The 25,637-nt window shown below is 43.6% G+C and overlaps 1 protein-coding gene across 3 annotated transcripts in view; it reads left to right on the top strand.

Annotated features, from left to right (window-relative positions):
• The first annotated feature begins 2,783 nt into the window (after nucleotides 1-2,783).
• The window catches only part of epha3 (eph receptor A3), a 116,009-nt gene continuing 93,155 nt past the window's right edge, over nucleotides 2,784-25,637 (top strand). For 2 of the 3 annotated variants that reach the window (XM_030428373.1, XM_030428377.1), the window contains exons 1-4: nucleotides 2,786-2,985; nucleotides 11,261-11,325; nucleotides 21,839-21,850; nucleotides 22,683-23,343. In XM_030428373.1, the coding sequence (XP_030284233.1) occupies nucleotides 2,892-2,985; nucleotides 11,261-11,325; nucleotides 21,839-21,850; nucleotides 22,683-23,343 (832 nt within the window). In that variant the 5' untranslated portion in view covers nucleotides 2,786-2,891. Of the gene's footprint in view, nucleotides 2,986-11,260; nucleotides 11,326-21,838; nucleotides 21,851-22,682; nucleotides 23,344-25,637 lie in introns of all 3 variants that reach the window. The other variant, XM_030428376.1, reaches the window with a different exon arrangement.

Below are 25,637 nucleotides of genomic sequence, written 5' to 3'. Positions count from 1 at the left end.
GTTGGCTTTCTCGCAGGACAAGGGGCATTTAAATGTGTCATCATTCACATAAAGAGTAACTTCAGCCCAGCTCCTGAATGCTTTCTTTCTTGTCCGCATGTTTATAATCCTGACAATTTTCCATGAGTGTGCAGTATTTCAAAAATAAATGCAGTTGTTTTCTCAGAAACTACATCCTAACGCGTGTAAACCACGAAAGCCCAGAACAAACCAGCCCTTTGAACGGACTGTTAGCCGCGGAGCCTCCTCGTATTAATCTCCTTCGCTGTGTAATAAGTGAATTAGTGGGATGTAGAAGATGATGTATGACGAAGGCTGGCACGTCTGGAACCTGCTGTAAATCCACATGCCTCAGCCACTTAATAATGTGGCCAGAGACCTCCTGGCATCATTCTTGGCTGTATCCGTTGACAACCTGAAAACAATAAATCTTGAGGCGCTCCCAGTTGTTGCTGTTAAGTCATTTATTTCATGAAAATATCTGCATTAAATGCTTTGTGAAAAATGCTCCAGCTCATTTCAGAAAGGGATTTGGGAAGACGTTGCCTGCAACATGATCCACTGAGCGAGACAAAAAAAAGTGAAATTTAGAAAAAGAGATTGTGCAGCCCGTGGAAGTGAGGCGCTGTGTCAAAATGCAGCATGTCATTTGCATAGGCTCAGAGACATTTCCACACATTTAGCAATGTTTTCTGCCGCGTGATAATGGTTTTGTATAATCGGTCTTCTATAAAAGGTAATTAAGTGCGTTCAGTGGGAGCATAACATTAGCATTAGTTAGACTGAGTGCCACTGTGACTTTTTGGCATCTCCCTCAGTTTTTTTGGGGGGGAGAGAAATCCCAACCATCCCGCCCGTTTGCTCACCAAACGAGTTTTTCATCACAGAAAAATATGTTTTGTCTTATTTAATGCAAGAGGAATTTCCTTTTTATACCTGAGCGAGACGACCCACGGTGCAGTAAATCACATCCAGGAAACTGTAAAAAAAAAATAATAATAATAATTTGAGTTTTCCAGCAGTTTTTCGACAGGGTTATCGCTGTGCTTGTGTGTGCCGCGTCCTTCTAACTTTTCCCATACGTCAGATGCCTCCAACCCCCCCACCCCACCGCACCACACCACAACAGCTGGCGTCTCAGCGAGGGTCCCTGACGCTACACTGCCACCCCTGCCTTTCAGCGTGGATCAAGTCTTGTGGTGTCAGGGGCCCCTAATGGCCCCTCACAGAAAAAAGTAAATGCTACAAAGTCGACCCAAAATACAAGCACGTCGAGGCAAGGAGGAGTAAAAACTCTGTCCATCAGACACATGAACATTATAACAGAGAAATTGTACAAATGAACATTTCCATTTTTTTTTTTATAAGTAGGATATCAGACGTGTTAAAATCACACACGATTCTGAATTATACATGCAAGTTTTTACACGTTAAAAGAGTTGTATCACAAATTCAGTCTTTGGCTTTTAGAAGACATCACAGCCACAGTTAAATCAGCAAAAATAATTGTTTTCATGCATGGATTAAAGGAGCAATATGTAGTTTTGGAAAGACATTTTAATCAAAATAAAAAGATCCTCATTAACTGATTTTTTTTTTTTTATGTCTAAACAAACCCTCTTTGTTTCCATGACTGAACAAACAAACTGACCTTAAACAACAACACAACTTCATACTGTTTTACTTTGTTTATATGTGGCGGACCCTGCCACCTTTCTAGCATCGAACAGTCTCTCGGGGAACTTCTATTCCTCTTTCCTCTGAGAACAGCTTGTTTATTCACGTATGGGAAAAAAATATCTATTTCCGTATCATCACCTCGTTAATCTTTGAATTTCTTCTCCAAAAACTACATAGTGCCCCTTTAATTCTCCTTGTGTGCCTTTCAAAAAAGAAAAAAACTCCCTGTGCAAATGATCTGCCTCATTTTCCCTGTGACAAAAAGTCAAACAACTGGGCTCCGTTTTTTCTTCCAGAACGAGGAGTTAAAACACGAGTCCCTCCCGGCCGTTTTAAAAAAAACCCAAACATGACAGGATCCGGGTGGCTCTTCCAGATCCTTGATGGAAAACAAGTGGGCAATAACAGCTTTAAAAAAGAAACCCAAGAGGATCCTGATTTGTGATCCAAAATATCCCAGGCCACGTTTGTCTGTTTGATTGAAAACACCAGGTTGTAATTGTCTCTCCCACACAGTGTTGTTTATAAAAAAAAAAAAAAGAGAAATTCTTACCGGCTGATTTACAGTCACTTGTTCTAATAGAGGCCTGCAGTGAGCTGCTGAGGTTGTCATGTGGCCAACTGGAGCCTGAGTGACACTCAGGTTGAATCTATGACATACCAGCTGGAGTTTTACCCAACTCCCAGCGAGAGCAGAGCAGAGACTGTGAGTGAGGTGATATTTGGTTAAACGTGAACAAATGATCGCAACAAAAGGTCAAAAAAGCAGAGTGGATCACGCTTTTCCTCCCAGACAGTTTTATAATATCCCCCCTTTTTTTCTCTGTTTGCATGAATCAAACTACAACTTTGTTTTTTTGTTGTTTTTTTTTTCCAACTGCCTGTGAAATGTGCTGACTGGCTGTCAGTCACGTCCAGAAGACAGCCCGTGGTAAAGGATCTAAACTGACCTGTGGTGAACTTGCGCGCCGCGTTCTTTTTCTTTGTGTGTGTGTGTGTGTTGTGTGCTGCCTGTCAGACTCTGTAGGACCCAGCGGAAAACTCTCTCTCTCCCCCCCCCCCCCCCCCCCCCCCCCCCCGCCCCCACCACCCCTCCCCAACCGGGAGGGAGCCGGAGCGAGAGAGGGAGAGAGGGAGAAAGCTGAGTGGAGAGGAGACGCTCTCAGATCAGTCAGTGGCTTCATGGAGTTATGTACCTCTGATCCGCCGCCATGGATTGCAATCCGCGATCGCTCCTTTTCATTTTACCTCTTTTTTTGTCCTGCGTCGTCCCCGCGTTCACCGTCATCTACCCCCCCAATGAAGGTAAGGGAACTCTCTCTCTCAATCTGTCTCTCTGTGTCTCTCTGTCTGTCTGCGGACATGTGTGTTTATGTCTGTATGCGTGCGCGCTCGTGTGTGTGTGTGTGTGTGTGCGTGTGAGCGGTGCGCCACGGCACACGTCGCGGACAGTGCCCGTGCGCTCGCCGCTGGACTTGCTCCCCCCCCCCCTTAGAAAAATAATATCACGAAGAAGACAATTCAAAAGACGATCAGGAGCGCGTGAAGGTGACACCCGGGAGATGTTAATCACCGAGAGGACAATAATGACACAATAACTTGAAAGTGGGAGGCAAACAAGGCAGACTGGCTGTAGAATCTCGCGATCGAGGCGGTTAATAGTTTTTTTTTATATATATATATATATATATATATATATATATATATATATATATATATATATATATATATATATATATATATAAATGAACCTGAACCGACGGTGTTAAAAGTTGATCCAGGAGCTGCGTGGTTAAAAAAACTCCCGTTGTCTTGCGTTTCATCCAAGAATCCATTTGGGGGTAGACGCCCCACTTCGGCGCTCCAGCCACGCCGATTTAAAGGCAATAAATAGAAGATGAGCGCAATCGCACAGTGCGTAAAAAAACACGCTCTCTATGTCTCTTTTTTTACGAGTCTGACCTGAATACATCCCCCCACACACACACAGAAAGAGTTGACTTGTGGGCTGCTGAGGGGGGAACCTCGTAAAACTGTGCGTCTTTTTTTTTCTTCTATTCACGAACGTGTTTCAAATCATGTCTCATTAAAAGAGAGAGGACTTAAACTCTTCTCCTTCTTCTTCTCGACGCGAGTCTCGCTCGTAGCATGTGGCGATATTTTGAAAAAAAAAAAAAAAAAAAGAGAGAGAAAGAAATGACTGGTCCACGTTCGGCTCGGTCGCTTTCTGCTGCGCCCTGGAACGAGTGAACCAGCCTCTCCTCCTCCTCCTCTCGCAGCCACAGATCAGCTTAAACTTTCTTCGAACACACAAACAAAAGAGTGGAAAAAAACATTATCATGGCCACCTTTACCTCCTGCAGTTCTAACTTGTCATGGTCAAAGTGAAGAAATGAATGTCGCACACGTGCTGAAGGGGCAGCTGAGATCTGCAAAGGTTAAAACTGTCCACAGGGGGGGGGGGGGGCATACATATGGGTCACACTCTGTAACGGGTCACTCTGATTCAGCTTCTTTTTTAAAAAAAAAATACAACGAATTAATACAAATACTGACTTAATAGATCTGATTGCAAGGAGGAGACAAAGGGCTGTAACGCAGATGTGAGTGGTTTAAACCTTAACACCAATAAAGTCATTAAATGAAGCCTTAAGTATGCGTAATCTGGGCTCCTCTGTCGCGCCAGTGTAGAGAGACAGACAGGTGAGGTAATGAAATGTCCCTGATCCCTGCGACTCACGTGACGACAGCGAGGAAGAGTAATGAGGAAAAAAAACAGCTCGTCCTGATGATGGCGGACGAGTTTGGAGAGTTTGGGTGCGAAGGCCGCGCCAGAAGAAACCCCCTCAGAGTGGGTCCAAGTTGGGTTGATTCTTCTCTACACTGCTGATGTGACCAATGAGAAGATCATGAAGAAGATCTGATTCTGTTTTATCGTCTTCTGGGCGAAAGTCGTCCTGGTTGGCTGCAGTTGTCCTTTTTTTTTTGTGCGCCTCGCCAGTGTCAGACAAAGATCGTATATATCGCAGATCAGAACTGTGACTTTTATTTAAAAAAAAACGGAACCTGAAAGCTCTCCTGTGCGTCTGTAAACTGCCTCAAAACTTGGTTAGGTTTATTAATTATATCACTTTTTTTTTCTTTTTTATATAGTCAGGATCGAAGTTTATCGAGATTGAAAAGCTGATGGATGTTTGGTATCAGCGACCTCAGCACAGGAAAGAAAAAGAGAAGAAACAAAACCACAGCTAACACACACCGCCCTGACAGAATCTACAATATGATAAGTGTGTGTGTGTGAGAGAGAAAGAGCGATAGAAAAAGAAAGAGAGAGAGAGCGATAAACACGTCACCGGTTTACAAGTTCGTATGAAGCAAAAGCAACAAAGCAAAAAAAAAAAAGCAAAAAAGGTTCCAATGTGAAAAAAACAAAAAACAAATCGACCAATTAAATTAGAATTCACCTTCTCAACACATGAATCTGCCAGAGAGTGTCAGTATCGAGCCGCTCCGTCTCCACATTGTATAGATATATTCATATAGACAGATCTGATCCTGTAATCACACACTCTGAACCGGCACAAAGCTTTTTATTTTCTCTGTCGATGCAAATGTTCCTGCTCCTCAAACCCAACTGTGCTTCAGATTCCGGAGACGATCGACAAAATAAAATAAGCATGAATTGTTGTCTGATGCAGAACAGGCTGCAAGCACACACAACTAACTCAAAGTTACAAAGTGACGGACGAGGAGAGGAGGTTTTTTTTTTTTCCTCTTGTGGAATAAAAATAAATCAAACTACACTTGTATTGTGATCAGAGTCGCGTGTGTGTGTGCCCGGTTAACTAACTGGATAAAGAGTCACTGAACGTGTCTCCGTTTTAATTACTTCTAGTTTATAATTACACGCAATAACAAACCACAGTGACTTTTAATTTTTTTTATTTAACCCAACCCAAATGGTTTCACTGTGTCCTCTTCTCGTTCAGTGTTCATGACTGAAGGGTGAATTCAGTTTGTTCACTTTATTTTCGTGCCGACAGGCTGCAGATGATCAGATCCAGCCTGTGAGCTTGTTTTTTTTTTTTTTTTTGTACTTTAACATCGGTGTTCATAAAATGTTCTGCAGGAAATCCGCCGACAGATTTTCTCAGGCCTCAAATGAGTAAATTAAGGAATTAATTAAATTCTAACAACTTGTGGACTTTATAGGACTTAAGGCGCGTCAACAACAGAAGATAAACAACATATAGATATTTTCAGGGAAACAAACCTCAACGATGGAGAAGTTTATTATTTTCCTGTTCTTTTATAAAGAAACCACAAGTTTGGTCATATTTCTTGTAACCTTCTCTCCCATCTTGGCCACATTTTTTGTATTTTATTTTTTTTAAGCAGCATGTGCTGGTGTGTCACATTCATTAGGTCGTAATTAACTCGTGTAAAACTTTTTTGGGGGAAAAGTTTTGATGAAACACAGAAAACCTCTGAGAAAATCACAGAAGGGGCGCGGGTCCATTTTCACTTTCTTTCAGAGCTTGTTTGAAAAAAAAAAAGGAAAAAAAAAGTAATTTCCGATATTAAATCGAAACAAGAAAAAGAAAGTTTTCTCTCGCTGCGGTGCAAGTTTGCGTGGTTGCGCGGTGTGATGTCGGCCCGCTGCGGGGCGCCGAGAGGCCTCCGGTATTTTTAGCCGGCGGTGGGGAGACTTGGCCCGGGGAGCACCGACGCGGCGGTCCCGCTGGGACGGATGGGCCCTTGTGAGCGATGGTACCTTTCAAAAGGTGCTGGAAACGCACACAGCCTGCCCCTCCTTTAAAAATAAACCCCTCTCTCTCTACCTCTACCACAGGCCTGTAGTCATGTGCGTAAACACTGAGCTGAGGACTGAAGAGTGAGATCTTCAGTTTTACAGCATGTGTTTTGGGGATTCGGAGTTGGATGTGAAACACACGGTTTGTGTTTGAGAGTGTAGAAATATAAGATTATACAACCTGGATCTGCACAGGAGAGCTGTGTGTCTTTATGTGAGTTGAAATCTGTGTGTGTGTGTGTGTGTGTGTGTGTGAGAGAGAGAGAGAGAGAGAGAGAGAGAGAGAGAGAGAGAGAGGGAGGGATATAAGGTTTAAGAATAGAAGAGGAACAGAAGAAAGAAAGAAAGAAAGAAAGAAAGAAAGAAAGAAAGAAAGAGGAATGGGGGCAGAGGGGTTGGGCGAGCAGCAGCAGCAGCAGCAGCAGCAGCATCAGACAGAGCGACTCTGCACTTGAATAATTCATAATGGGAGGTGAACACTTCACCCTTTAACACAGACACAAGTCGCCCTGCTCTTGCCTGCACTGCGGCCTGCCAGCCTCCACCACGTTTCCTCTCAGAGCCGGGGCTGCAGAGAGCGAGAGAGACAAAGCCCTCTCTCCGACCGGGTTCGCCATCAGATCGGAGATATTCGAGGCACATGTGCGCACAACTTTTCTATCCCCACCCTGTTTCTTTCTCTGCCTCCGGTCCAGATTGGGAGTGTGAGTCTCTCTCTCTCTCTGCTGATCAGCCCATGTGTTGATTCTGGACCCTCTTGTCTTGTCCTGACTGACTGACAGCTCCTCCATCTCACTCATCCAAAACGTCCCAACGTTTCTTTTTGTTTTAATTGCGTCCGTGTCCTCCACTGGAAGGATTTGAATTCCGGTGTACATCTGCTGTGAATCGGGTTTCCCCTCATCATATTTTACTGGAAGTGAGAAAGGAGGGGGGGGGTGGCTGCTGCAGAACGTCTAACTTAGCTGTTGTATTATGAGAATGCACACATCAAAAATAAGGCGCCCCGTGGATCTTTTGCTGTTAATATTTCAACATGTGCTTGTGCCGGGGCTACTGAAAGTGGTCTTGAGTTTGGAAAGGGGGGAGGGGGGTGTGTTCATTGGATTTACTGAGTGGTGATACAATAGATCATCCATCAGCACCATCCACCACCAATCTCTTCCCCCCCACCCCCCCCAAAGAAAAATCTGTGTTCCCTTCAGCTCATGGTGGAAAAACTCCCACTTCCGCTTCACCGGGGGTCAGTGTGTGTGTGTGTGTGTGTGTGTGTGTGGGCGTTTCACATATCGATTCACCTGTTTCCACCCCTGTGATGTTTTTGCTCCCTCCCAGACAGCCCCAGCTCGGTTTAGCTATTAATACTCCTAGTTCCCGTTTAGAGGCACTCCCTGATGGGGCAGGGGCTATATGCTTGGCTGACGCTAGCTTGCTAACTGACTCTGTGTGTGTGTGTGTGTGTGTGTGTGTGCGAGAGAGAGTAAGAAAGACTGTCAGCAAACGTTGCTCTCTTTTTTTTTTTGTGCCCCGCTCGAGTGCGCATGTGCGGGAATATGTGAATGTTTCTCGACACACACTGTACTGTGTACGCATGTGTACGCATGTGTGTGTGTGTGTGTGAGTGAGTGCTTTCATTCGGTGTGCGTTCACTTCAGCACAAAGATATGTGTTTACTTCACCAGGTTTTTGTTGGCTGTGCATCCTTTTTGCTGTGATCCTGTGTTTTTTGTTCCCCTCCCTCACCCGTACACACAGTGTTTATGCATGCTTGTGTGAGTCTGTGTGTGTGTGTGTGTGTGTGTGCTGCTTCTTCCCCCCCACCCCCCAAGCCAAGTGCAGCTGGAGGGAGCTTTTTTTTTTTTTTCTCTCCCCCTCCTGCGATATGAGAGCCGTCTAATTTTCTGCTCTCAAATTCCCCCGCTCGGCTCGATTGGAGTGGTGGGCTCGGCTCGTTGAGAAATGTAAATTGGAAGCAATGGCCCTGGATGCTGAGCTGCTATTATCTGACATGAACAGATAGCTTCATTAGACTCTAATAGGAATGTGTCTACTGCCACTCAACTGGATGAGTGGCTTAGCGTGGCTGCAGCTCAGGTGATCCCTCCGTTTACGGGCCTTTTTCAGCCCGGAATGTGATAATAAGTCTCCCTCCGTGTGTAGTCTTCCTCCATCTCTTCTCCGCCTCTTTGGCTGATAGCTATCAGACTCTGCCTGGAGAGAAAAAAATAAAAATAAACGATGATTTCCATCTCAACCTTTATTCCAGTGTGAAACAACAATTAGTTTCCCAGAGAGGCGAAATCACTCCCAGGCCCCCCCGCCCCGAAAATTTCCGTTTACGCTCCTTGTGAGGGGTAAATTTTGCTTGACTAAAACGGTTTTTCGCGGCGCTGACCCACAAACGCTCCCTTTGACTGTCTTCGGAGATGTCTTGCGCTCTCGCTGGAGCTCTGAATGGGAGAATACAGGGAGATTGTATTGCTCATATTTTCACAGTGAATAGAGTTACAGCTGCAGGGCCTGACTGCACTGCTGCTTCACTTTGTTGTGTGCGTGCGCTCGCTCCAAAGTGTGTGTGTGTGTGTGTGTGTGTGTGTCGAGCTGTGGACTGATGTGCTCTCAGCAGGACGGGAAAGAGGCAAAACTTAAACGAGGAGACCGTCGGAGCAAAGCAGCTTTATTGTTAGATTTACTTTAGATGGCTATTCATCCTCTGAATTTTCATGCAGATCACTCAGCAACATATAAATTCATGATGATGAGGTCAAAATGTGGAATGGAAATGACATAAATGATTCATTTGAATGATTTGAAACCCGAAAAGCTTTGAATTTCACAGTTTTGAAAGTTTTTTGTTTTTTTGCTCAATAATACAAAAAAGGGGAGAAAATACCATACAGCTATTAAATGTGCACAATTAAGAGTCTTCTTCACCATTGTTGTAACATCATCGTACACTTCTGCCCTCAACTTTGATTTGTTCCTCCTCAGCAGCGTTTCACGACAACAAGACATTGAATCATTTTGCAGGAATTTAAAATTTAACTTAAAGGGACTCTAAGGGATTTTTGTGTTGTGCTGGAAGAGCGGTCGTTCATTTATGTTAGCGGACTTCCGTTTCTAAACTATCCTCAGGTAATGCATCTGTGCTCCAAAATCAGTCCTTCACAAAGAAATCCACAGTCCGGCAGCATCGAACAACATCAACAAGTCGTCCACAGGCCTGTAAAGGGCAACAGAGAGAGACTGCTCACATATGGCCAGTAAAAAAAAGTGATTAACATGTGTAAATTGCTCAAATTGTTACAGAAAGTTCAAATAGATTTTTACATGAATATTGCTAACTAATTTCCATTATTTTTTTATTTTGTAGCTCTATAAACAGTTGCTTTTTGTTATTTTATTTGAAGTGGAAGTACTCCCAAGTTTGTGTTAGGTCACAAAGGAGTTCTATGTAGTTTTGGAAAAGAAATCCAAACTCATACTTACTAATATTTACAATGTTAAAGAGGTAATGATAGATATTTGTTTTCCATAATTGAATAAACAAGGTGTTCTCAGAGGAAAGTAAGGTCCACAGGACACTGTTGGAAGCAAGAAAAGTGGCAGGGTCTGCCACATATAAACAAAGTATGAAACTGTGCTGTCCTTTTAAGGTCTGTTTATTTTTACTTTTAAGGTTTGTTTATTCAGTTAATTCATATATATATATATATATATATATATATATATATATATATATATATATCCCTGAACTTCTCTTCTGATTAAAATTTCTTCTCCAATCCTACGTAGTGCACCTTTAATAGAAACTGATGCCCGTGACAGTTTGATTTCTGGGGGATCCGTAGAGCATCCGTAGAGCTGCCTCCACCTTCCCCTCACCAAAACTATTGTCTGCACTCACAGCTGTGCTCCCATGTGTTCACACTAACATTAGAAACGGTTGCGGCTCATTTTTCTGTGCACTCTGTAGAAGTGCATAAACGCTTGGAGAATCTGTTCATGCATGCGCTTGTGTACTTCCTGATTTCAGTCTGTGGAGGCCGGCAAATACAAAGAAGTTCAATTTGCGAGTAAGTCGTGTCACCAAAATACTCCGTGTTACGGAAAACTGACACGGCTGCTTGTCTGGCATCATGTAAAACGAATCCCCTTTCACTGACCCTTGTACCGTCAAGCTAATGGAGCGCTTTGTCTTATTTTTCCTCCCTTTTATTCCAAATTTTTAATGCATCTTAGATGGCATCTTAGTTTCTCTTTGTGCTCGGTAGGACATTAACATACAATTCCATGCCATTCATTATGAAAAGATTCGCCAATCATATTGTTTCACTCTCTACTGAAACTGGTGATTGGACGTGACCTGGTGTACCTGGGGACAGTCCTGCCACCGTTGCGTCGCTCAGAAGAATGAGGGGTCAAATGGGTGGAAAGAAAACAAACACTTCCTGTCGCGATTTAAAAACTGCTGGCTCTGCTTCAGTTCAGTATCTCTCCTGGATACCTGTGATGTCGCCGGTCCACCCTGCCAACCTCTGCTTTGATGCCTCACGCAGCAAGAGACGAAAAGCCGACTGTTGCTGTTGGTTAGCAAAGGATATGGGTTGTGTGTGTGTGTAAGTGTGTGGCAGCTGAGTAAATAGAGTCACGATCAGTGCTTGAGGTTGGTGATCCCTCCTTCGGGATTAGATGAAGGCTAATTGGGGCTAACAAGGACTAGACACTCATATGTTCCCTTTGTTTTCTCTCTCTTCCCCACCACAGTCAACCTGTTAGACTCCAAAGCGAGCCAAGGGGAGTTAGGATGGATTTCCTACCCGTCGCATGGGGTGAGTAACCTCTATCTCTGTGTTTACCCTCATCACGTCTGAATGTGCCGACATACTGAGAGACAGATCCACCCAAAAAATAACACACGAAACTGGATGTGGGATTCAGGCCCGCGCCACATGAAATCAGGATTTTCAAACTCCTGCGGTTCTCACTATGTGATGTTGACCCAATGAGCCAAGTGCAGATTAACCCACTTTTTCTTTAGACGTTTTTTTTTTTCTTTTTTTTTTTTTTTTTTTGTCCATTCTCCGTCTCACAGGTTAAGAGGTTAAGCATTCGGAGCTCGCCATATGGTCAAGATGCTTAAGGGAAAATGTATTGCGTGTATGTCCTGGTGTTTAAAGAAAGATTAAGGCATTAAGGGATTTTAGGTTGTAGGCACAAGGAATGTCGACGGGCTTACCCCTCTGTAGTAAATATCCACATTAACAACAGAGACAGATATTTTGCTGCTGCTGCATGTAAACATCGTAATTCCATTGTTGAAAAATTCACTTGTTCGTCCATCTGTTCTTGATTGTAAACACGCTCCGCCTCATTCTGTCGGTCACACAAGCTTTAATGCTCGTCCCCCCAACACACATTTTTCAAGTTCATGCGTGACAAAAATTCTGAAAAAAAAGAAAGTAGTTTCTGCTTCTGGATTTAGACTTCAGTTGTGATACTTACCAACATATTGCAACTAGGGCTGTGCGCCAATAGCGGACTAGTCGATTAAAAGTCACTACCCTCGCTTGAAAATGCCGTTGAAAAAATTCTGGCACATTTCCTAAAGATAATTGGTTATAATAGATACATTATTTTTTCATACATTGATATTTATTAACTTTTATTTAGTGAGTTCTCATCATGTTTTACGATAACGTGCAATGTTCATACTGCACGAAACATCATTCACCAGGCTCTAAAATACGATTTGTTATCAAGGAATGTGATTAAAGGGGCACTATGTCGTTTTAGAGAAGAAAAAATAAATAATGATAAAATGAATAGAAATAATACAAACTCAGAAGTATTTATTTTTTCCCATAATTGAATAAACAAGCAGAGAAAAATAAGGTCCCCAGAGCGCTGTTCGAGGCTAGAAAGGTGGCAGGGTCCGCCGAATATAAACAGAGTAAAACAGTATGAGTCATGAAAACAAAGAGTTTCTTTATTTAGTTCAAAGTTTACTTTAAATTTCTCCCCCGAAACTACATAATGCGCCTTTAACGGTACAGAATTGCTCTTGCAACATCTTTTCCAGACAGTTAACCTTACAGATTAAATTCAGCACGACTTGAACTGATTTCTGATTGTTTTCTTTCTTTTAGATGCGTCATTTTGCAATAACGTCTGGATAAATCAGGAACGACCCCGAGGACAGTCACTCTTTTTTTCAGATTTTGTGCTGAAATTCATGGGTGCAAACCTTAAAACCTGCAAAATGTAAAATATAATACTGTGGCTTTCATTAGAAAAAAACAAAACAAAAAACAAAACAAAATCATCTAGTAACGTTGCAAAAACGTAGCCCCAACTTTTGGAAAGCGGCATCTACAGCCTCATCTATCAGCCTCTTTCTCTTTCTGCTACCAGAGTCCCTCCGGTGGGCTCTCGCTCAGTGTTTATTTGTCTAACTAGTTAGACTACTGTGCCTTGGGGGCTGGCTCGCTGACACACACACACACACATACATACACACATATACACACACATACCACACTTCCTCCTTTTTCCTTTATTAAGTGTTAGAATTACTCCTTGGCAGTGGCTTAAGGTAATCCAGTCATTTGTTCCGTGGAGCTGCCAAACCTTGTTTCCCTCGGCCATATACAGCGCTGGCCCCCGTCGCAGCGCTCAGAGTTTCTTCATGAGGTTGAACCACAATGAAAAAAATGACGCCGAAAGAAGAAAAGAAAAAAGCGCAGGCTGGTTGAGATGTATTTAGTCCAAAGACAATTGCAGGCTGCAGAACAATTGCGTGACCGTTCTCCCACCGAGGGGAGAGATTGATGCTGTGCTGATAGAAAGTTATTCGCGAATGAGCGGTTAGGAAAAAATGCGTGGCGATGGACGTCGGAATGTGCGATAGAAGTTGTGCAGCGAGCTCTGCTTTATTTCAAGACAGTTTGCTTCGAGTAAGTTCAGAAGAGAAAGGCAAACGAGCGGTTGCACAGTTCGTAAAATAAAATAAATAAAAATGCAACGGGAAAAGGAAGCCAATGTCATTCTTGAAATGAGAACGACTCTGGAGAGAAAGGGACGAGGATCAAAAAGAGGTAGACAGAGCGAGAGAAGGGGAGGAAGAGAGGAAGAAAGAGAGGAGGAGGGGGGGGGGGGGGGGGGGGGGGAGGACAGGAGAGGATGAGAGAGAGACAGGGAGGGAGAGATACTGCTGATGATCAAGTCCTCAAGGTGAATCATCTGTAATTACTCACGTCATCCACTGACTGCGCTCCGATAAGCAGCCTGCCCTGGGAGACTGCTGCTCACAAATGATTTCTCATAATGTGGCAGTGGCACTGAGCCCTCACAAACACACACACATGCACACACACTCATTCACATTGATGGAGAGGCCGCGGCTATTGGCCTACCGAGACACAACGTGCTCCGGTCACAACAAATTAAGAGCTTAGCCTCCCCTGGATGTTCACTCCGGAGCCACCGACGAGACTGACAAGTGTGTGTATGTGTGTGTGTGTGTTTGCAAGTGCGTGCGATCCAGATATACTGTTATCTGTCTGGGAGGCAGGCTGATTGCCGAGCAGTGTCCGGGGGGCTTAGCCCCTTCACAAGACTAAAGAGTGTTAAAGATTACATTCTTGCGTGCTTTGAAAGCATTCTTCAGCAACAAACCAACACCCCAGACACGGGCTGTGCATACAAAATAGAATTAATGGGCACATAACAAGCGAGGTCCATTTTTCATCGGGACCAACGGGGGATACGGCCGCATTGATGTTCCTGCCAGGACTGTTTCATGTTAACTGTAAAAAAAAAAAAAAAAAAAGTAACATTTATGCTTGGCTAGCTGTTATTACAATGTGCAATTTTTTTTATGTCAATCTGAAATGTGGAGAGAGTGAAGTATTTTTTAAAGTACTGGAAAGTTTAGAGAAAGGTCACTGAAAGCCACGTTTGCTTCAGTTCAACTCACAGTCACGCCTAAACTTTACTTATTTTGCAGCATTTTCAACAACAGCTTGAATCGGTCATGCTAGAATGACACGTGTGTCGGATGTTACAGTAAACAGGTATTTAAAGATGTCAGTGCCCAAACTAGAATAAGACCCAATAGAGTGCATACCTCCACATTTTGTACCAGCCACCTAAATACGTTGTTTTTAAAATCCCAATCCATCCAAAACATATCCTGGATCCGCACTAAAAGTTAATGGGCTCTATTGCGGCCCGACCCGCACCCTCTGTCCGAACCACTCAGAAATCCATTCAGTAGCTTTTGTGTGATCCTGTTGACAAACCAACAGATCAATCAGCAAACGGACACGGGTGAAAACCTGACCTCCTTGTACTTGAAATTTTAAAAGCTGATTTTACTTAGTCATCATATCCCGGATCCGCACCTATAAGTTATAAGATAAGTTGACGAGCTGTATTCTGACCCGACCCGCATCCTATGCCAACAATCAATCACTAAACAGACATGGGTGAAAACCTGACGACCTCCTTGTACCTTTAAATTTTACCTATGAAGTTGATTTTACCTCGAAAAAGTCAGGATACTGATTACCTCAGAATTGCCAAGGAAAGTGGACGATTACGTTTCAGTTGCACGAGTGAAAAAGTTTCAACGACTTAAAATTATCAGTCTACTTTTTTTGAGGTTATCGGTTTCTGCATTTTTTTAATTTTTTTTTACTCAGATCCCTTTGTAAGATTTTACAGTGTGGCGGAGGCAACAAAGAAGAAGAAAAATAACATTTAATATATGATAATATACATCGTGTCATAACATAAATCCTGCTTGTAAATATTTAGACTTATACTTTTTACAGGACTGTGTAAGTCTTTCGTAAGAAGCTACGTAACAATGGGGCTGACTGAACTTTTGTATCTCTACGAAGAAGCGTGACGTCTATAAAAAAGATTTAAAAAATGGCGGTCACAATGTGTTAACTCGGCTCATACTGTGTGAAATAATGAGAAATATTTAACATATAGCCCACATTCCATTACTCAGGTCTGGAGGATGGAGGGCATATTTTGATCAGGGTCTACTTCTTCAGCAGGCTTCCTTATTTTTATTCCCCCCCTCTCAGTGTACAGACTGCTGTTTCAACTCCTTTTGTCACCCAAGGGCTCTTAAAGCTCCCCCCCCACGGCCTGCCACCACCCCATCTAGGAAATCAGCCCGACCAGCATAAAACGCTCTCCCCGCAACCCCCCGAAAGAGAGAGCGTACAGAGAAAAGCCCATCATAAACGAGGATTAACAGGGCAGGGCAAGTGACCGGAGAGAGGAGGAGGAGGTGGGGGGAAGAGGAGGGTGTATAAAAGTGTGTTATAGTTACATTCGTCCTGGTAAGAAAAGCTGATGTCAACCGTCTGACTGGTAACAAGGATACAGCATGACAAAGGTTTGAACGCGACATCAAATACGCGCGTCAGGACAAGAAGTACATCCCAGTCGTAGATCAGCGTTCCCCAAAACAATCCAAACTATCAGCCCCTTTGTATAATCAAACAGCCGTGAATAACAGATGTCCTACCAGCGTAACAATAACACCCCGCAGTATTACGAGTGTCGTGCCGACTTCCGAATTAATTGAAAATGAATGAATCCTTCAGCGGTCGTTGCCGGCGTGTCCTTGAGCAAGGCATTAACAAGGATTAGCCAGGGGAAAAATGGCCCGGAGCCGCTCGGAAACAGGAGGAAGGACGAAGAAGAGGGGAGCATTAGGGTGTCCCTTTGGTAAGACCGGCTGATGAAATGTCCTCCTCTGACTGATATGCTGCAGTTGTCGTGTCTGTGACCTCCGACCTCTGTGGAGCCCAGAATGTAAGCCGGCTCCGCACTTGTTGTGGGCGCTCCGGCCTTTCGATACACTCCTCTCCAGCTGTAAGGAGTATAATGGGCAGCTGTACATATGCTATGTACTGCGTGAGCTCTGTGACTCTCAAGATTTTTATTATAAAGCCCCAGTCAGCAAGTCTATGTCCAAAATAAAATTACAAACCGTCTATTTAAAATATACAAAGTGAGTTTGAATTAAAGAATGACAATGACAAACATTTAAATCATCATAAAAAATCTCCATATATTTCGTGTTCAACTGAATATTTATGTAAAAAAATAATTAAATAAAAATTGAAAAAATAAATGAAAAATAAAGTAAAAATTAATTTGAATGAATTTTATAACTTTTGGCCAACCACGATCTTATTGTAGTAATAATTGTTACACTGTAGATGTGACCTTTATTACTATCATTAATGGAGAAGGGTCCCAGAAAAAGAAAGAAAAAATGTTTTAGGTCATAACTGAAACTCCATTAATGACACTGCCTACATAAAATAAATGTTAAGAAAAATAAATAGCAGCAATTGACAACTCTTCACAACATAATTTCCCCAAAACAAAGTTAATTGAATAGATAAATAAATGAATAAATAAATAGATAGATAAATAAATAAACATTGGCATGGGAATTGAAAACTGCAAAAATGACGGCATCATTTTTAAACCTTGAAATAAACAATTATGTTTCTCAATCTTGTTTCTTTAAACGCGACTACTCTCAGTATAACTGCATTGTTACCCTACACTGGCCCGTCCACCGGTCCATTAACTCCCGCTGACCTGCGTCTCTTTGAAGTGCCTGAACCAGCGTGCTGACTCGGTGACTCTGAGACGTGCCTGTTGCCGTAGCTGTAATGTCATGAGCGGATCGAGTTACCGCACTCCATTTTACTGTCCCTTTTGGCTGCTTCACCTACCTACAGCACAGATCAGAGGGACCAGGGGCGAGATCACACCAAACGGTGCCCCGACTGTGACCATCGGGGGTCGGGGTCGGAGGTCACGAGGGCTGGTGTAGGGTCGAAGTGTTGTTATATATCAATTAGAGGGCGGGGAGAGGGGAGTTACGCCTCCCTGGGGACATACCCATCCCGGTTGACATACAAACAGATCCACACGTTCACTGTGGTGGCAGAGCTTCCTGCTGCTGCAGAGAGCGGAAAGCAGTAGCAGTAAAAATCGTACGTCTGGATTGAAAGGTTAAGGTCAACCAAAAATTAAAACCCAGTCATTTTTGGAGTCTACAAAACATTTCTGGAGCTTCACAGCTCCCCTAAACTACTGAAGTAGACAGGGCCTTGTTTTAAACATCACAAAAAAAAAGAAAGAAAGAAAAGATAAAATAACTTAATACAGCTTGTCTGGTTGATTAAAAAAGACTGTATTACACCCTAGATGCACAGTCAAGCAAACTGCATTCACTTAAGACGGTACTGGCGCTAATGCTGTTAGCTTAGTGGCTACAGTGAAGATTTTCGGCTTTAAAAAAAACTGTAAATAACACATTCTAAAGTCAATTTAGGATCTCAGGGCTTCCTAAAAACATGGGTTACACCAGACAAGATGTGTGGAGCCATTTTATGTTTTTTTTTTTTATTATTCTACTTTTGTACCCATCTGCTACAGTTGTTCTACCACAGAATCTTTTGTGGATAAAGACGTTCTGAATGTATTTATCCTTTAATTTAGTCACTGAATTCACCGTGAAGTTTTGCAGAATTGTCCAACATCGTCTCTCTCGTCTGCACGAGCTCTGATCTTGAGTCCGTGGCGCTTTATGTCTTCACAGCAGAGGCTGAAGATTCATGGCTGCTGCGATCCCATTTCATCCCATACAAGTAATACCTACACTCCACCAAAGACCGCATCACTCTCTCGCGACGGATGATTTTTTTGGGGGGGGGATCTGGAGCCAGATAATTATCTTGAGACATTCTCTGTTTATTTCCTCGCTCTCTCTTCCCTCCTTTGTCGAGCAAGGGGACAATAAAACAAGCCCTACCTCACTATCCCAGGGAAGTGACTCGAGGTTGGAGGAGATCGTTCTTATGATGTAATGTTTGGGGATTGGGGTAGCGCCATGTAATAGATGCTATCCTCCAGAGTGGGCTCCTCACATCATAGCAGAGGTCTCATTTACTTTGGCAGAGACTACCTCCACTCAAGTCATCTCTGTTCTCTGGGATAGGATATAGCACACCCAAAACACACACATAGCCTACATACAGGCGCTTACACACACACACACACACACACCTGGGTTTGATTTTAGAGCCCCTTGTATGTGTGTGTGTGTGTGGGTGTGTGTGTGTGCAAACTTCAGACCCCTCCCAAAGACAGAAACAAAAACAGTCGCTTCAGATTTAGCCCAGTTTGCATCATATCGGTGGACCCGAAAGTACACAAAGGGATAAGACATAAAGCCTGCAGCTCACGCAGACATCTGCTCACAGAGAACGCATAATATACACACACATACACACACACACACACATTAATTCAGAAACACAAACATCGTGCCCGCCACCCTCATGGCAACTTGTTCCATCAGAAACAAATTTTGCCTGAGTAGCTTACTTTTCAGGGTCGGGGGAAATCAAACACGGAACAATGAAATGTAAGAATGGTTTTCTGACTAAGCGGAGGAAGCTCTTGAAGCTACCAGACAGGGTGGGCACAATCCAGAGCAGACACTTAAGTCTGCTCCATTTACAATGTGCTCCATCCTCTGTAAATTTCTCATTAGATGGCGGAGAGAGAGAGAGAGTTAGAAAGAGAGGCGCAGGGCCAGTGGCAGAATTCTGTGTGCTCCTTATATTTGACAGGCGATATTGAATATTTCATGTTTGCGTGGCTACAGTGCTGTTTGCCACTGTTGCGCTGTGAATGTAAGGTACAAATTTCCCCTGTCCTCTAGAAATTACATTTATTTTGCCAAATGTACGTAATTGTTACATACAAAGTGTTCTGGCACCAGATACCAGGGTTTGCACCTCCTAAAACACCACAGTTAAGGCCAAGAAAAAGTTTCTCTGGGGCGAATATAGTGAAAACACTCTACAAAAAGTAAAGCACTGCTACAAGTCAGCACTGAAGCAGCTCTATGAAGCAATTTGTGTGTATTAATCACTTTTTTATTGGCCATTAGTGAGCGGATTGACCACAGGATGTGAATAATGAGGCCTCACCGTCTCTCTCAGCCTGTGGACGATTTGTTTAAGTCGTTTAATGCCGCTGGACCGTGGATTTCTTTCTGAACGACCCCGGTTGGAATTTTTTCCGCAGCGGTCCAAAGGATTGGTTCTCGAGTGCCTCGTCTCTCCGCTCCGGTAGCAGAGAGCAACAGTAGCTCGCGTTAGTAGAGAAATGGAGCCCAACACAGAAGTTCAACTGTTTGGAATGTCCCATATTTACCAATTTGCTCGATCCAGAGAGACCTAGATCACTCTGTAATCACAACCAAATGCCTTGAGTGCATAAACATAACCAAACAGATATGGGGGGGGAGATGGTTACAAACCAGTTATGAACATTATGCAACTTCACTTGACACTTTCATTGAATATTTTCTCATTATGATGAGAGAAAATGTAATGACTCCAACATTATAGGTGCACTGTGTCGATTAGGAGAATATATTTACAGAGAGAGAGGGAAAGAAGGAAGCCATTATTAGTTGATGTTCTTTACTGGATGTACTGAACAAACAAACGTACTTCAATTCAGTGTATATTTACAGGATTAGCCGCCTCGCTGGCTTCTTACAGTGTTCTAAGGACCTGATCTCCCTCTGAGGATGGCTCGTTTTCTCCCTAATGAAAATAACTGCATTGCATTATTACCTTACGGACATTGTAAATATTCACTTTCTGAGTTTGGATAGCGTTTCCAAAACGGCATGGCGCCCCTTTAAGTTTCTCTCAAAACCCAATTTGCTGCATTAGATTAGTGCCGTGTAAATGTTCAGGGAGACTAAATGTAAACTGCACTCTCGTCACGGTTCTATACACGTAAGGTTTAAGTATTTAGTATTTCCATGTATGTATTTTTTGGAAAGAGCTTGTTCCCTGTACATTTCTGCATGAGAATTTTTAGCAGGTAAAAGTTCCGTTGAGGTGTTTTTTTTTTTTTTAACCAGCAGCAGCAGCAGAGGCAGATCGCATCTGCACTGAAAAACGTCAGATCCCCGGCTGTGCTGCTCTCAGTCTTGGCAGACAGACGTTTAACTCTGACAGGAAATAAATATATATATATATATAAAAGCACGCAGCAGATTAGGATGCCTCCCTTTCATTACGTTCAAGTAAGTACATTGTCTTATCAAACCCGATGTCACCAGAATCACTAATCATACTGGCAGAACCGTTGCTCTGTTGTGTCAGGCTCTATCGTCGAACCTGTCCGCATTTCACCACGTCGTTATTCCTGCAGATATCTGGAGTCGAGTGATTAAACGCGCGAGTGGGACGAGGTGAAAATGTTAAGTTTAGATTCGCCTCTTCGTATTTAGCCCCCCCCCCCCCACACTCCTTGTTTCCGTCGACTCCTCCTTGTTATTGTTGGGCCCCGCGGCGGTCTGATGAATGAGGTGACGCCGAGGGGAGGCATGACGGGGGAGACTAAACACCAATGGAATCTCTCCCCACAATTTTCCTTCTCGCTTTATCTCTCCTCCTCCTCCTCCTCCTCCTTCTTCTCCCTATTGCTATTTCTCAGCTCTATCTCTTCTACTTTTTCTCGACTTCCCCCTCCCGTCCCTCTCATTCACTCTCTCAGGGGGTGTTTCATTAACTTTGCTGTGAGATGAAAAGCAAGTGGCCCATCCTTCAGCCTGAGAGCTCCTCGAAACCGCCGGGCACTCATAGATGTGCTTTACACCCACCCACGCACACACACTCTCACACACACACATTTCACACGCAAAAAAACATGTAACGGAGAACCGAGACTTTCTTAGCTCGTCATTAATTTCCGTGTTGGGGTCGAGAGCACCTGCTGTGTCCGGACTTTAAACACTTCACATGAGCCTTATGTGAACGTATATGTGTGTGTGGGTTTATGTTTCCATTAATGCCTGTGTGAAAGGAGCGATAATTCAGTCTCCACTTACCCAGAAAGTGTTTTTTTTTTCTTCTTTTTTTTTTTTCTTCTCTCCCTCTCTCTCTCTCTCTCTCTCTCTCTCTCTCTCTCTGAAGCTCATTCACTCACACGTCTATTCTGAATTTCACGGAGAACAAAAAAAAAAAAAACAGCATCCATTTACACATTTAAGGCCCATTCATTCTAATGACTGTCATTTTAATCACAATGAGCCCAGTGTTTCAGGTGTTCGCCCATTCATCATCGCTCTGATTCAGTGTTGATTTGCCCGGACGGCGACGCCAAAAGCGCATGATCAATGAGTCTTCCCGCTGTGTTGAATTCAAAAAGGAATGACCCCGCTTTCTTTTTTCTTCTCCTCTCCTCCTCATTGCTTTCTCCCAGTGGAGGGAAAATGTAAGATAGACACGAACGTTCCTGGTATACACTCACATCTGTCTATACTTCGTAGCTTTCTTTTGTTTTCATAGTGGATTCAGCACGTTTTTCCTTTTCAGTAGAAGTAGTACTGTGATGCAAATAACCCAAGACTTGCAGCTTGAAAGTCCTCACTTGTAGAGAAAAAAAAAACAAAAACAAAAAAAAAACATGTTAGTATGAAGGGGTGGAAAAAAACACTATAAGATCGTGCTTATATTTAACGATGATTACGCAGCTTCACACAAATTTAGTGGGAGTGAGACGGGAAGCCACACTTTTCTCTGAGATGTTTTCACAGCGCTCCAATCGCAGGCAAAATTTGGCTGAGGCGGCAGGTTTGCTTTTAATTAATTTGAGTCATTTACGAGAGATCTGGTAGTGTGATTTTTCACCCCTGAGTGTTTATTAGATGCTTAGTATTCAGCAAGAGTGAATCTGAATCTAAATAATTTATGTGTAAATGCTTACAGGGTGGAGATAACTTTATTTCTCTCTCTGCTATCTTCCCCTCCTTCTCCTCTTTCTTCCTCTTTCTCTGACTCTAAACTCCCTCTCCAACCTTTACTCCGATGTTTTTGCTACTTTATCTTCCCCTTTGACCCCGAAACCCACCCCCCCCCCCCGCTGCCCGTATTTTTCCTGGTGTCCTTGCATCTTTTACCTATCTTTTCTCTGGTCCTTCCTTATAACTCTGCCTGCTCCCCTTCCTCTTCACCCCTCTCTTTTTGCATTTTTCCTTGCCTTTGGTTCTCTATCTCGTCTCCCTCCATTTCTTTCTTCCACCTCTCCCTCTCTCCATCTCTTTCAGTGGGAGGAGATCAGCGGCGTGGATGAGCACTACACTCCCATCAGGACCTTCCAGGTCTGCAACGTGATGGAGTACAGCCAGAACAATTGGCTTCGCACCAACTGGATCCCTCGCCAGTCGGCCCAGAAGATCTACGTGGAGCTGAAGTTCACCCTGAGGGACTGCAACTCCATCCCGCTGGTGTTGGGCACCTGCAAGGAGACCTTCAACCTCCTCTACCTGGAGACGGACGACGACCAGGGCAGCCACTTCAGGGAGCACCAGTTCTCCAAGATTGACACCATCGCCGCCGACGAGAGTTTCACCCAAATGGACCTCGGGGACCGCATCCTCAAGCTCAACACTGAGGTGCGCGAGGTGGGCCCCATGACCAAGAAGGGCTTCTACCTGGCGTTCCAGGACGTGGGCGCCTGCGTAGCTCTCGTGTCGGTGAGGGTTTACTTCAAGAAGTGCCCGTACACTGTGAGGAATCTGGCGACCTTCCCCGACACGGTGCCCATGGACTCCCAGTCGCTGGTGGAGGTCAAAGGCTCATGTGTCAACCACTCCAAGGAGGAGGAGCCTCCGCGAATGTACTGCAGCACAGAGGGGGAGTGGCTCGTGCCTATTGGGAAGTGTCTATGTAACCCCGGGTACGAGGAGAGAAGCAACACCTGCCAAAGTAAGACAGCTCTTCTTTCAGTCATGGAATTTATCTCTCAGTTTGTTCGTACTTTCTACATTTTCTTCTTATCGAATCCCTCATGTCTCTTCTTTATGGAGCCATTTTTGTGGCAAACATGAGTTGTAACTGTTGACTTCCAGCTCTCCGGTCAAAGGAATCAGCTTTTAATATGTGTCTACAGATTCACAGATTTGATTCCACATACAGACTTGTTAAAAAAACTGTGTGACGCAAAGCAGAGTTTGCCAAAGTTACAAAGTTTGCCAATGTGTTTGATGAAAAGACGGTCACACTTCATTTCTGTCGGCCCAGAACCATTAATGGCTGATGTCCCGGCGATGTGTACACGCGTGCGCACGTTGGATTCTGTATGTGTGCGGCCTTCAAAAAGAACCCGGGAATCCCAGAGTGTTAGCTGATAGCTGTGCACGTATATATTTCCATGCTTGTGTGTGATGTGTTCTCCAGGTCTGTGGGGCGCAGCGCGCAGTAGTTCAATAGTAATCTCCTCTGTGACACATCATTAGCCATGGGAAGATCTTAACCAGAGTAGCGAGGATGGGACTGATAACGCTGAAGAAAGGAGCAGACTGGGGTGGATGGTGAATAATGGAATAGTTGCGGTGATGGTTGTGGGTGTCGGTGGAGTCATGAGTGGGCAGATATTGGAGTCTGGATTTACTCGATCTCACCCCAAAGTCGCCTTTTAGAGGTGGTTGCAAAAGTCAAGAAGTATACGTCTGGCCGCCTGACTTTTCATTTTCAGACCGTCTGCAACTCCATCTTCACACATGTTTTTGCAGAGGGATTGATTTGAGTTGCTGCCAAGGGGTTATTGAAAAGAAGAAATGTCACAATGACAGAAGTCACTAAAGATTTTTTTTGGCGCCTGGTGCTGTAGAATTGGACTGACACATTGCTCAGTGGAAAAAAGCCCATACCGGATGGTTTGACGAGCAGATGCAGCAAGTTTTCAGACAGCTTCTTTATTGATTGTAATCATCCTTTGATTGTACTTTTTGCTCCTCATTTATACAGTACTTTGTCAGAAACATGAAATAAATGTTATCCATTTGGGATCAAGAAACGGGTGCAGTGTCAAATACAGCAGCCTGGTCAGCTGTCCTAGGCTTACTAGTAACTCTGCAGATTTATGTTATTTAGTGTTTATTGGCTATTAATTGTCACATACTATTTTATCAGCAGTCTGACAGAAGAATCACCAATACTGTTAATCAGAAAAAAGGCTGAACATTGGCCCTGATAATTGGCCAGGCCAATAATTGGTATATCTCTCGCCATTGTATGTCATTATTCCTAACTTTTTGTCAGTGTGCTTTATTTTGAAAGACTAACTGGGCATTGCATATTACGCTTTGAAGTTTGAATTTGAAGTTTGCAGCCCACCGACCAAACTGCTGTATTTGACAAGTTGTAATCAAGAACATGCTGACCGGCCTGTTCAACCGTTAATTGTCATAATGAGCCTTTCGTCTCAGCACTCAGCACGTCTGATTAAATCAACAGCATAATGGGTTATAAAGTCCCCAGAAGTGTTCTTTTCAATTTTCATTATTTTTCCCCTGTAAACCTTTCCTTCATAAGCAGTTGCATGTGTGCGCACAGACATGACTAGATAACTCAAAATTACATTTCCAGCGTGCGGCTTCTGCGGTTAGTGAGACAGCTTTCATCAATTACAGTTTGCATTGCAGCTGCATAATTGTGTCCTGCACATTTTTTGTAGAAAGGAGTGCTTGGAATACATCTTTTAAAGCACACAGCGTATTTGAATACCATGGTATATAATGCAATATAATAACAGAGGCAGTACGTACTTGCTTTCTTTATGCTGCGCTGATTTATGATTCTTTATATTTTGTTTAATGAAGCCAGAGAGAAAAACTTCTCACAGTGGCTTTGGCGTCAGAGACAGAAGCTCCAGCTGCATGTCTCATGAAAAAACCCCACCTTCTCTTTCTTGTGGGGCTTTGGTTGGTTTCTGTGGCCCATGTCGCTCTCGATGTGCTCCTCTCCCCTCAGTCTGAGCGAGCTACTCGCTCTGCTTAAGAAGCCAGACACAACGTTGTGTTTTTTTTAAAAAAGCAGCCACCTCTGCACTGCGGCTGTTCCGCGACGACTAGGAAAACTTGAAACGGCGTCGCAGGTTTGAAGAGAAAAGAAGCGGCTTGTCTTTATCTCTCTGCTATCCCGGTTATTGTAGCGGCTCCTTGAATGCTCCCATGTTCATCAGCTCCCTCCTCTTCAGAGCGTCGCCCAGTGTTAATTAA

Source organism: Sparus aurata, chromosome 9, assembly GCF_900880675.1.
Source record: "Sparus aurata chromosome 9, fSpaAur1.1, whole genome shotgun sequence".
NCBI classification, from domain to species: Eukaryota; Metazoa; Chordata; class Actinopteri; order Spariformes; family Sparidae; genus Sparus; species Sparus aurata.
This window is presented reverse-complemented; position numbering and strand designations above follow the sequence as displayed.